We start from the raw sequence: 12745 nt of genomic DNA on the forward strand, positions 1-12745 counted from the left end.
CAAGGAATAAGATGGCATTAAAATTTCAGAAGTCAAATGAATTCCTTTCATTGATCAAAGGTGACTTGGGTAGACCTGGAATTATGTCAAGGATATACCTTTATTTTGTATCATCCTCCTTTTATCTCAGGGGGCTCGGAAGTGCTCAGGTTGGAATGGCCCAGTTAGGGCAGGGGGAGTTGCCCCGAGGTGTTCTCTGTACAGCTGCTAACCCTACTTTGGATGCTTATGAACTTGAGGTGGTTTGGGTTTGGCCACCAAACTTCCTCTTGAATTATCCCTGACATTATCTTGACATTCATTCCCTTTCCCACCCCCCCAGAAGGGTGGATGGAGAGAAGGGGCTGTTGTTAGTGTGACTACTCACTACTAAACAAGGGGGTCATTCCACTGGTGGGAAGTCCTACATGTGCTGCTGTTTCTGCTCTTTGGGAGCGCGGTGTGGTTGACTGCTGTCATAGTCAAGTGCATCAGCATCTCTCATGTTTTCTCAGTTGTCTGTAAGTCTCCTCCTTTGTACTACATTAGGCTTCTCCTTTGGAAGTGCTTGCAACAAAGGTGCAACTGTGCATACAGCCAAAGCTCCTGGGGGAGAATGCCATCATCCTCCAAAGTCAGTTATTCTAGCCACCTTATTTTTTGAATTGAAAAGACTGAACTAATTTTTGAGCAAATTCATGACGTGGCTGGTGTGTGCAGGCAGGAGTCCTCATTTCAGTGTACATTCCCTATGGCTATGGTGAGAGTGGGTTCGATGACAACAGAAGTTCACAAGATATTGTCCCTCAAGTCAGGAAAGGAAGAGCTAAAAACACAACATTTTCTTTTCTCCATACAGCTTAAATGACTTTTTCTCACTAGTTAATAGTTTACTTATACTGTTAAAGAACTTGTTAGCAGTTATTCCTAAATTGACCACCAATCTGTGCTTAATACTGGTGCTCTCAGAGGATAAAGGAGAAACATAACAGAGTTAAATCTTACTTGCAGGACCTTTTCTGAATAAGTAGTTGACTACGTATAGACAGATAAATGCATATTTACCTAAATATGCATGTAGTCACATGCCTAGACAGACTGAAGCATCTGCAAAATATTTATCTGTAGAAGCATTTGTCATTACTAAGTCCACAGCCTGCTCAGGGTTCTCAATAAGTAACAACTGAAACTCCACCAACTCTTATAAAATTTTCCGAAATAATACAGCATTAAGAATTTCTATGTTTCTATCTTGCATTGGTGGAACAAAGGGGCACAGTGCAAGAACTAGATTATTTTGGGTCAATCACTTCTTATAACCTCCTCTAATTATTAATATTCAGTTTTGTAATAGGTGAATTAAAAAGTTATTGCTATTTTTGGCTAAAATCCGGGATCCATAAATATAATACAAAAGGAACATGAAAATAAATCTATACTTAAAATTATAAATTAACATGACATTGTTTACTTAATAGACTTAATAGAACAGCAAACTCAGGTGATCCCTGTAAAAGGCAATTTATTCCCTTAGTATCACTTACATTTGATGATTCCCTATCTCCTTTTTTCAAAAGCATGTTGTTTGACTGGAATGTTTTATTGTCTGGTATCTCACAGCTACACTGTCAACAATCTTGGTGCTTAAATGAACTTTTATGGAGAATACTAGCCATGTAGAATCTCCCAGTACCTACGGGCTACGGTGAAGGAATGAAGATAGAACTTCCATTTTCCTTCTTTGCTTGTTTATCAGTTTCCCTTCCCTGGCACTAACCACTGAAAAATTTTATTCCAAGATATAAGGCATCCACCAGGCCAGCTTGAAATGTAAGTCTAGCTAAGCCTAGTTTAATACTGTGTAAGTATTCATTTGTAGCTTGTTTTTGTTCTTCTCTAATTTCATGCCCCCCTTTTCCCTTTAAGGAAGGGCTTGAGAAACCCAGTGACAGAATTCCTGAAAGGCTCCCTACTTTTCTCTCTGTTTACCCACATTTCGTTTTCCATTCCCAAAACTAGAGAAAGATGACATTCCTGATAAGATATGTATCCCAGAGTAAGCCCTACCACATACCTCCCTCCTCTCTGGACAGTTGTGATAACTTTATGCCCAGGATTTAATATCTATTATAGACTGAAATGCACTAATTTGTTTTCATGTCTGGACTCTAGATGGTAAGAGCAAGAACCATAGCGTATTTGTCTTGAGTGCCTGGCACATGTAAAAAATATGCTTTTGAATGAATGCCTTGGGGTCTAGAGTAGCAGAATGATGTCCATGAGAATTTATGCGTAGCCACTCAATGAACTCTGTGGTCTAGGAAGACGTCTTCCTGTTTCTGACTTGTTCATCTGCACGATGGGATGATGTTTCACTCTGCACCTGATGGCACTGGCGTGAGGCTTAAATTGGCTACCACATGAAGGAATTTTTTCTACATTTCTCTCCACACACCAAATATTATAACTGGGGTCCCAGTCTAGGAAGTGTGTGACTCCTTTGGTGAAGTTTTAGAAAGACAAGTTTGTTTCTAGAGTGAATATTCCTGATTCTGGTACAACAAGTTTTCTGCATTCCTATACCAGTTTCCTGAGACCTGCATGCTATCACTAATATAGTTGTCATATGGCTCTTCAACATGTGCTTTAATTAAAAGTTTCAAAACTATAAAACTATATTCTACATGGACTAATACAAAAACTGATTTTTAAAGCAACATCTGCTTTTAAGATGATGGAATCTCAGAACAGTTGACCTGGTTATATATATTTAATGGTTCTCTCAGAACCCAGAGGAAGCAGATCAGGACTTTTAGTAACTAAGAGTAATGCTAAAAAATTCTTTAGTGTGGAGTACCCTCAAACTCACCCAGTCAGAAGTTGTAAAGTCAGATTTTTTATTTTGTCTGCATGGGGTTCTTTTCTGTGACAGTTTGCCATGAGCCAGATTAGTATAAATGCTCGTTAATCAAATCAAGTCAAAATGTCAGCAAGCACACTCCATAAGCTCGCCTGTAGCTCCCAGGAGGATTACAGGTAGGCAGCCAATACCCAGCATGTTTTGCTTTGAGAATGCCAACCAGCTTGTAAGGGGCTCCCTTTGTTTGATGGAAGGGAACAGGTTAAATGGTTAAAAGAATGGATTTGGAAGTTGCTTAGACCTGCGTTCTGATAATTGTTTGGTTTTCTGTACCTGTAAATGGTTACACAAATAGTTATCTGGCAGGCATAACAGGATAGGTATGAGATATAAATAGGAGACACTTGGTATGAAGCAGGTAATTATACTACTATTAATGATGAGGCACTGCATGCCAAATACTGTTCTAAGAATTTATGAATATTCACTCATTTAATCCACACGTCAGTAGGCGCTACTGTCCTAGGTGTTCAGCTGAGACAGAGGTGAGGTAAATTATCTAGGGGGTAAGGTACAATCAGGTTTTGAGCTGAAATAGTCCAACTCCAGAACCAAAGTTCTTAAATATCATGTCTTCCTGTCCAATGTTACTCTCCTGGACTTAGTGTTTTAGTGTATGAATGTCGGTGTCAGTGTTTTGGGTAGTGCAGGAAGCAACATGTGTATCACATTGTGGCTCATTGTAACCACCTCCATCGACACTCACACAAGGAATGTGTGTCCACTAGATGGCATTGCTGTTTTAATGAAATGTGAACCAGGTCCATGTTAAGGTTTAGGAGTCTGCTGAATTTGACAGCACTTGCAGGATAATCTAATATTAACTTTCTAAGTCTGATGGAAGAAGCCTCCAAAATTTAGAACAGATCTAAAGCTCTCTAATAACTAATAGTATCTTGAAATAACTGAGAAAAAAAATAATGCTCGTTCATTTTAAGTAGCAATGTCTATTGTGAAAATCTGGATGCATTTTGAGATTAACTGGTCCAAGCACTTCAGTTCAGAGATGAACAGATTGAAGACCAGAGAGAAAAAATAACTAGCTGAGGGTTCCCCAGACTTGAGTCCTGGCTATAGTTCTTTTCCATAATATTTCCTTTTGTTTATGAATCACAAAGAAACTGATTTCTGAATTCATACCAGATTTTCCTTTTTGGGCATGGGGTACAAGATTGCTCAACGGTTTTGAGTATTTGTTTTATTAGATTTTAAACATGTGTTTTAAATTAATAGCAGCCACAGGCACTTAGATGCTAAGTTGAACAAAAGCAAACATTGGTCGCCATTTTTTTCTTTCCTTTTGACATGTCCTTTTGGAAAGATTTAGTGACTCTACTTAAAAAAAAAAAACTATTCCTGTTGATTGACAATACACTTTGTGAATATTAAATGCATAGCAGGTGATGGGTAACAGATACACAAAAGGACTGTGGAGTCTGAATGCCTGGATGGAGCCAGCTCTCTCATTTAGTAACTAATGGTGCTGAGAAAGTTATGAAATGGCTTGAAGCCTCTGTTTCACATCTGTAAAATGGGAATACTATTGTTACTTTTAAAATGTGCTTGCCAGTATTAAATGTGTGTGAAGAACCTGTGACACAGTCAGAAATCAAGGTTAAGAGAACAGAAGTAATGATGGATATTTCTGTTACAGCATGTTTACTTTTCTTTGTCAGTTGTGAATGTCATTACAGGTGCTGCTTTGTCAACAACATCTTTACTCACTGCCACATGCTGAATTGCTAAAGAGAGGAAATAACATTTCAGGTTTTAGAACTGTGTAACATCCCTTCTTCCTCAACCAGATGGTAGAAGTAGCCAAGATACATATGGCATGTATTTAATTATATGTTCACATCAACTTTTTTTTTTAAAACATTCGTAGGCTTTGGCTCCTACTCAGAGTTTAGACAGAGAAGGTGACTAAGCACATGGTATACAAATAATAACAGCTAAGAATTTCTAAGACTTGCTGAGTTCCAAATATTGCTCTGTTTTACCAGTATTAATTCATTTAATTCTTGCAACAGTCAAGTGTTAGGAACTAATAATTTTTTTCTTTTTAAAGATAAGTGAACTGGGAAGAGACACTTGTTCCAGTTCAAATAATAAGACACAGCCAGGATTTGAATCTAGGAAATCAGCTGTTAAGCAGTCTTCTCAGCCATCTAAGTAGGAGGGATATAAGGAAGCACTGAAGTTTGCATACATCAACACGGTTTCCCCCCTCCAGTTAAGGTGATTATCTAGTTAAACATTTCAGACTGCTCAACTTAACAGGGTAAAACAAAGTCATGACGGGTCAAAGGAGACCATAGCCTAGGTTACACACTCTTAAAGACCCCTGCAACAGGGGGAGGGCCAGAACTTGCTGTTAGGGTCTATAACATTCCAGTCTACACTCTATTGCCAATCATTAAGATTCTACTACCATGTAGAATTCTTGAATTCGGACTTACCTTTCTATTTTAACAAAGAAGGAAACTGAGATGCCATTTACACAGAGCTTCTCCTCAGTTATCTTTGAGGAAGAGTTGGAACCCTGTTCATTCAGTAGTTACCTACTGCTTCTCTATCCCTATCGATGTCACTTTAAATAACACCATTTTGAATGCCTGCTCGAATTTTCCTGTTTATTCCAATAACATTTTTCCTTCAGAGATGAACCTAAATATCACAGATAGCATCTGTTCTTTACAGATAGCATCTTTCTATTTTCAAATTTTTCGTTCTTTCTTTGCTTGAAATAAACTGTTATGGGGCAGGAAACAATGACAACAATTCAATATATTTAAAAATAAACTTGTTTTCTCACTAGAAGCCATGAATGCAATTCAACTTACACCTAAGCAAAGGACCATACTGAACAGGACCAACACAATCTCAAATCAGAATTTCCAAAAATGAGCTGGGAATCGATTTCTACTTACCGATTTCAGTCATTGTTATCCCTGGTGCTAACTGCCCATTGTTGAAAGAACTATAGGTAAACAAGTTGGGGACGGATGTGAGGTCATAGATAGGTTCTTGCTTTATCTGTTTGATTCCAGTCATGTCAAGTCCTGACTGATCAGGGGACGGCTGGCTGGAATCCACATTGTAATAACCCTCAGACTTGGGCAGGTCAATGACATGTCCATTGGCGTAAGTGCCACTGGCCTCGCTGTTCAGGCTGCTGAGGCCGTTACTGATGCTGCTGCTGTACACCCTCGCAAGGGCTTCTGCTTCTCCGTTCTGCTGCTGCCTCTGCTCCTGCAGCCGCTGCTGGTGCTTCTGCACCTCGGCGTATAGACTGTCCCTTTGTTTCTTGGACATCCTCCCAAACTTCACAGCTGGGTTGGAAAGAAAAGCAGAAAACAGCACTTGTGGTTATCATTCTTGTAAAATGGCTGATGTCCAAAGGGTCATGGTGGTTGTACCTTCAACTTCAAGTGGACAGACTCCTAGCACCATAGTCCAAGAATCCATTCGTGTACATTTCACGTTTGAGGAAAGGTTATATTCAGGGGTGTCTGTACTGGTTTATGTGCAAATTGAGGACTCAATCTAAATTAGGAAGAAATGTAAGTATGTAGGTGATTTTTGATGCCATGAAGTTAAAAGGGATATTTCCTTGTGAAAAAACAAAACCCACAAAAAACCAAAAAGTGCTATTAACATGTCAACCGAAATTCTTTATGACCTCCTTACACTCCAAGGATGATTGGGTAGGTACTTATGTCACTGTTTTCTAAATAGCAAGTTGGGTAAGCCCAAGGATGTGGGGGCGGGTTATAAATACAATTTTAAGTGAGCCAAATCATTTACCTTTAGTTTACTTTTGGGATTAAAAGTGAGCATCTTTGGAAAATAGCAATTTTGTTCATCCAGTGCCCACCAATGAAACAATAGTAACTGCCCCTCCTTTCTTTTATTATACCAAGTTGCATACTCCCTGTCTCTGCTAACAAAACCTGCAGCTGTTCTGAGGGAAAAGGGGGAAGAGGCTCTGTGAGTTTCCATAGAGTAATATGAAGATGCTTTGATCTGAATATATTGTTTCTTATAGAACTTAACCTCCTGAGCTGTATGGATATTGATAGTTTTCCTCACAAGATGTCAACTTCTCTATTAGGCTGAGAACATCCTGATTGATGTGGCCATCTTGTCTGAATCATCAAGCACTAGGTTGTTCAGCTCTCTTTAATGGATGGCGCTATGGCAAACATGGAGGTTCCCTCAGAGTTTCTGTTTTCTTTTGTGACAGTATTTCCATTACCTGTTGGTGTTGGGAGCTCAGAAAATGTAGAGAAGAAAGTGGAGGGTAGAATTAGGTGCAGTTACCAGACTAAGTAATAAGGTTGGTGAGAATAGCAAATGGTGACATGCTAAGGAACTCTAGCATAATGAGCTTACTGAGAGGTTTCTCAGGTAAAAAGAGTTGAAATTTCATCTCCCAATATCCCTCCAATATTTTCCTATTGGTTAGAGTACAGCCAATCTTTGTCTAAGCTTCAGCCGTTCAGAATAGAGACCACTGTTTCCAGTTTCCCTTACTGACAGTTATTTCAGTTCTGGGAAACAGGGAGTATGTGGAAGTCCTGCCAACACTTCCTGGTGTTGGGGAAAGCTGTATTCCTCCTTCCTGCCTTCTGGATTGTGGATGTGAGGATGGGCTTGGAGAAGCCTGAACTCTTCTTATTTCTTCTTGATCCTTCTTAAAACTTATGTTAGGGCTTTCTGATGCTGCCTAAGTAGGAACACAAAGTGGTAATTACCCAGTAATTTTTCTGAATGAAGACAGTTAATCTGGTTAATTCAGACAAAACTCCCCTTTCCACCTCAATTGTCATTTTTATAGGGACTTGAGTCATTTAGATCATTGTGTTTAGCTTTGTTTATAGAGACACTGTTCTTATTAGATTCTGTTTCTCAGAGACAAATTTACTGCTTTACTAATTGCAGTGGTATTTCAATTCACCCATGGACAGAGTTCTATAGTAACTTTTAGGGCAAGTTTTCTTGGTACATTTGTATTTTCCCAAATAATTTGTTATGTATAATCCTGTAGGGATTTTTCTTTTTTTTTTGGATAAAAAAATTACCCACGGACAATTTTGATTCAAGAAAATACTTATTATCCCCAAGAAAATAATGTGACATTTCTTCTTTATTTGCTGACTCTGTGTCCTTTGTGTTCATGTAGCTTCAAAGCAGCTCTTTGCTAACGAGCTAGCTATGGTGGTGAGTACAAAATCTGTATCTATTGCTATAGCTTAAGAATTTTGTTGTGACTAGAGTATATTTTCTGACTTACTTGAATAGAATAGTTTTGTATTTGTTTGTTTAAAAATCCATAGGGAGAAAAAAAAACAATTAGGAGAAATTGTTCAGAATTATTTCAGACAGAAATAATATGTATTTGAAATGATTTTCATGTAGTTCTTGCTTTAGACCTTTCTGTGCTCTCTATTTAGGTGAATATACACTCTGTGGGTTGGTCCCACTCATGGCCCTGATTGCTCTTACATGTTCCATGCTCTTTCCCATGTAAATTTGCAATATCCTTTCATTCTTGTAAGTGTTCCACCCAATTCCTAATCCAGAGTCTTGTGCCTTGCTAGTGGGATATTGACATATGTTACACAAACAGAGACTTCACAAGTGCTTGTATACTTGAACATCTCATCATGAAAAAACCCAAAGTAGCTTTCTGGAGGAATAGAAAGCAAAGCAGAACCATGCTACTCAGTCATGACTGACAAGACCATCTATAATCAGCAGAGGAACTGAATGACCAACAGCTGATGGCAGAAGAATGAAAGAGCCTAGTCAAAATCTTACATACAACAACTTTAGGTTCAAAATTCTACTGTGAACCACCAATCTCATAGTCAAAGCTTATAATCTCAAGCAATGTGCTAATAAGTGTGCTACTAAATGCTTTGGTAAACATCTGAATCCTCAATGGTGAATAGATATGCTTTTTCCAAGAAATTGATTTCTCAGGTCAGTGAGCAACTAAAATATTTTCAAATCAACAACTTAAAGTTCCAATACATTTTGGAACCACCAGACATCATCCCAAATCAAGGGCTTTGCTTATAATTACTATGCACAATTTTAGAATGAAATTTTCATTCATTTTAGAATCACTGATCAGCCAGTTTATGCCTTTTCCTATGGTAAAAATGATGACATATTTGGGGAAAAATTACAATATATGGCAAAAACAAACCTGAAACAGAATTCTTTGCCCCTGTTTGTAGTATGTTTATAGAATCTATTGTAATGAAGGCTATATTACTATTATATTTTCAAGTATTGGCATTCTTCTAGTCACCATCTATTAATCAGAATGGCACATATTTTAAGTGTTTGCCCCTCTTAAACTTGAATTATTCTGCTAATGAGGTTCACTTGAGTATAGAGGCAGCCTCTTGTTAAACTGCTAGCTCTCGAAGATACTAGCAAATTCCGTATACATTGCAAGTGCTTTATAAATATTCAGTGATGATGGTATTTGCTCATGCTCTTAACCCTCATTTTGATTCCACACAAAAGTACTGGAAATCTTTTATTTATTTATTTATTTATTTGGGTTGTAGGATTTCACATGGAATGGAATTTTTTGGAGTAACTATAAAACAGTCATTGTTTCTTCAAAGGTTTCTACTTACCACATGACAACTTGACATGTGTTTTTGGTTTCAAAAGAACCCAGTTGTAGAAATATTATCTATGACTTTCCAGAGTCACTTTGGAAATTATTTTATCTTACTTTCTTTGGTTGTAAAGTCCTCTATTTTTACATCTTGCTTCTTACCAAGGAAACTAGTCTTATTTTAACACTTAAATATCAAGGATGTGCCATTTTTTATAGTTCTCTAAGTTTTGTAGAAAAAATCTGATCCAACCTACCCAACACAGTTCATTACTTAAAAAATATTCTCTCATTCCCCTCCCTCACTTCTCAGTAGAACTGACTGTGATGATGGGATGTTCTCCATGCTGTCAGCATGGCAGTCACAGTTATATATGGCTCTTAGGTATGGAAAATGTAGTGTTTCTGAAGAAATGAATTTTACATTAAAAAATTCTAATTAATTTAAATTTAAGTAATGAAAAGCAGATGCCACATTGGACAATAAAGTTCTGTGTAAGAATTAGCCAATATATGAAACCTGTCTTTGTAAAGGTAGATTCCATTTTTTTCCCCCACAAAGGCACAGATGGCATTTAGGAGAACTTAGCCTTAATTATAGCAAAGTGGCTATCATATTTTCTTTGGGATCCCATATTTTCCTAATGATGCCAAATACTTTGCTGTTTTTTTAAACTTGTTTATCTATAGTCACACTTGGAAATAACTGATACTGAAGATTCCTGCTCTGAACATTTGTTACGGGTTCACTTAAGGGAAATAAAACAGGATAATAGAGAATGTTCAGTGAGAATACACGCACACACACACACATATGTATATATATTATCCATTCAAACACACACACACACGCACACGCAGAGCACAGGCATACCTTCACCTTTTTATACACAAAAACACTTATCTATGTATCCAAGTAAGTTTAATTTAATAACTCATAAAATCCCTTTATACCAAGAGACAGTGCATACCAATTATCTGTTTCTTTAAAACTAGAAGTATTTCCTTCCTTCTCTCCTTTTTCCTCCTTCCATAACACCCTCCCTCCTTTTTCTCATATTGCACAAACAGTATGCTGTTCCTCATCTCTTTCATCCCTAATTCCCTTGTCTAGAAATCTTCCAATGACTTAAAAAGGCTCCAGCAAGGCATCCATTTGAAAGCTATGTGTAAAGTAAGAAATAGGAAGGCAATGCCTTACCATCTCTCGACATTCCTAGGGCAAGACACTTCTGCAGCCGGCAATGTTGGCAACGGTTCCTGTTGGTTCTGTCAATTAAACAGTTTCTCTGCCTAGGGCAGGAGTAAGAGGCATTGTTCTGCTGGCTCCTTCTAAAGAACCCCTGGAGGGAAAAAGAGAATGGAAGGTAGACAGATTTAAGAGAAGGGAAACAGACCATCACATGAACAATTGCTACATTTTCTACTGTGAACTTGACTGAGGTCATGTTTGGAAATTCTATGGTGACTTCTTCTTAAATAGTTTACAGATTTTTGGTGGGGGGGGGAATATGCACTATCTGAAGGTTATGAATGAATCATTCATTCATTCAATGTTGACAAAAGACACTTGTGAGCTGTGCCACTCTTGATAAAATAAACCAGAGCAAAGTTCCCGTCCTCAAAGAGCAGAGGGAAGGATTGGCATAGGCACTTCACGCCTCAGCCAAATATGATAAACCCAGTGGGGATACTAACATAAGCTTATTTGGGTGCTGAGGGGGTGAAGGGCTTGAGGTATTGGTAGCAATAGCAGTACTGCTAAGTGCGGGTTCCGCCAGTCCTACTAGCTTGTCTCTTTGATGCACCTTCCCACATTTGAGCATAAATGAATTTAGCCAGAATGTATCTAAAAGATTTTGTTTTCTAAAAACCAATGATGTAACTTATAACTAACTGTATCTTTGAATAAAGGAAATATGAAATGTAAACTGTGAAGCATAAAGTAAGCAATAAGTAAAAACTGTAACTAATGCTTAGCCTCAGACTATCATAATAGAGAAGGTCATTATGCAAGTAAGTTGGGCACCTTCTGTTGCAAAATGAGCTGCCATGATCACACATTGTTACCCTTCCAAATAAACACAGCTGAGTTTATGATTATTATTTTAATCACTGGGATACTGCTTTAGTTAACTTACAGAAAATCCTGCCAAGGAAATAAACATTTTCTCCAGAGATATAAAAATATCGCTCACCCATTCATTCACCTATTTAGTCAGTTTCTCTGCTCTTTGTTTTTGCATTATGGTACAGCTTAAGTATAAAGTGCCATTGTAACAGAGTGGTCCCTAGGAAAAGGGGAACTTGCAGGTTCCCTGCCCCACCCAGAAGCAGGGTGGAGCTGAGGAGAGAAAAAGAGAGAAGAGAAGGAATCTACGGAGGGAAGAAGGCAGCAGGATGGAGAGCCAGAAGGAGACCTGAGGGAGCCACATGGAGCAGCAAGCATGTGAGGAAGAAACCATGCTTGTTTCTTGACCTTGGACTGGTGAAGGCAGATGTGGGTGAGATACCTGGAGGGAGGTGACTATGGCAGTGTTTATATTGATTTTGATGTTGCTCTTTTGCTCTCAGATTTGTCTGGCCATTTCTGACCCTTTTCCATGAGTCCCGGCCAGAAGGTGCTTTAGTCTAGTGGCAGGCTTTCAGGCCTTGCTTTGGGCCAATCCCTTTTGGGTGGACTTTTGCCCACGAGGGGATAGGTACCTCAGGTGATTGATTTAGAAATTATATTCTTTGTGTTCCGTATTGTATATTCACTGTATTGAAGTCTCTTTTCATTAAAGTTTTATATGTTTTGTTTTGATGTGGTGGATGGCAGAATCCACTTAGAGCAGGCAGGGTTGGGGTTCAGTGATGCCCCTCTCTCCCTGTCCTGTAACACCATGGGCAAAGTGATGGTCCATAATAAATTTACCAAGAGAAATTTTGGGAAAAGCTACCATCTTTTGAAAGAAAAAAGCTTGGAAAATTTCTGAGATGGCAAGTCCAATGTCTATCTTGCTGTGAGACCTGGAATTGGTCACTTGACTTCTATCAAGTATCTTCTGAATCTTCTGAGATTCTTTGCTAATCAGCAAGAGCAAAGAGGAGAGCTAATACCTGGGTGAAAAAATAGGCAATCTCCTTGCTCACAAAATTGAAGAGGTTATCAAAAGACTTGATCATAAAGGTAAATAGCATTTTAACAGGATATGGTAAAA

The 12745-nt window shown here is 38.3% G+C and overlaps 1 protein-coding gene across 1 annotated transcript in view; it reads right to left on the reverse strand.

The window, feature by feature from the left end:
• Window positions 1-12745, reverse strand: part of RORB (RAR-related orphan receptor B) — a 178716-nt gene that overhangs the window by 31658 nt on the left and 134313 nt on the right. Inside the window, exons 3-4 of the mRNA XM_004677566.1 lie at window positions 10744-10885; window positions 5830-6231 (exon numbers count right to left, since the gene is read on the reverse strand). Of these exons, the coding sequence (XP_004677623.1) occupies window positions 5830-6231; window positions 10744-10885 (544 nt within the window). The remainder of the gene's footprint in view (window positions 1-5829; window positions 6232-10743; window positions 10886-12745) is intronic.

The sequence above is a fragment of the Condylura cristata genome, unplaced genomic scaffold (genome assembly GCF_000260355.1).
Source record: "Condylura cristata isolate star-nosed mole 26May11 unplaced genomic scaffold, ConCri1.0 scaffold00006, whole genome shotgun sequence".
In the NCBI taxonomy this organism is placed as follows: Eukaryota; Metazoa; Chordata; class Mammalia; order Eulipotyphla; family Talpidae; genus Condylura; species Condylura cristata.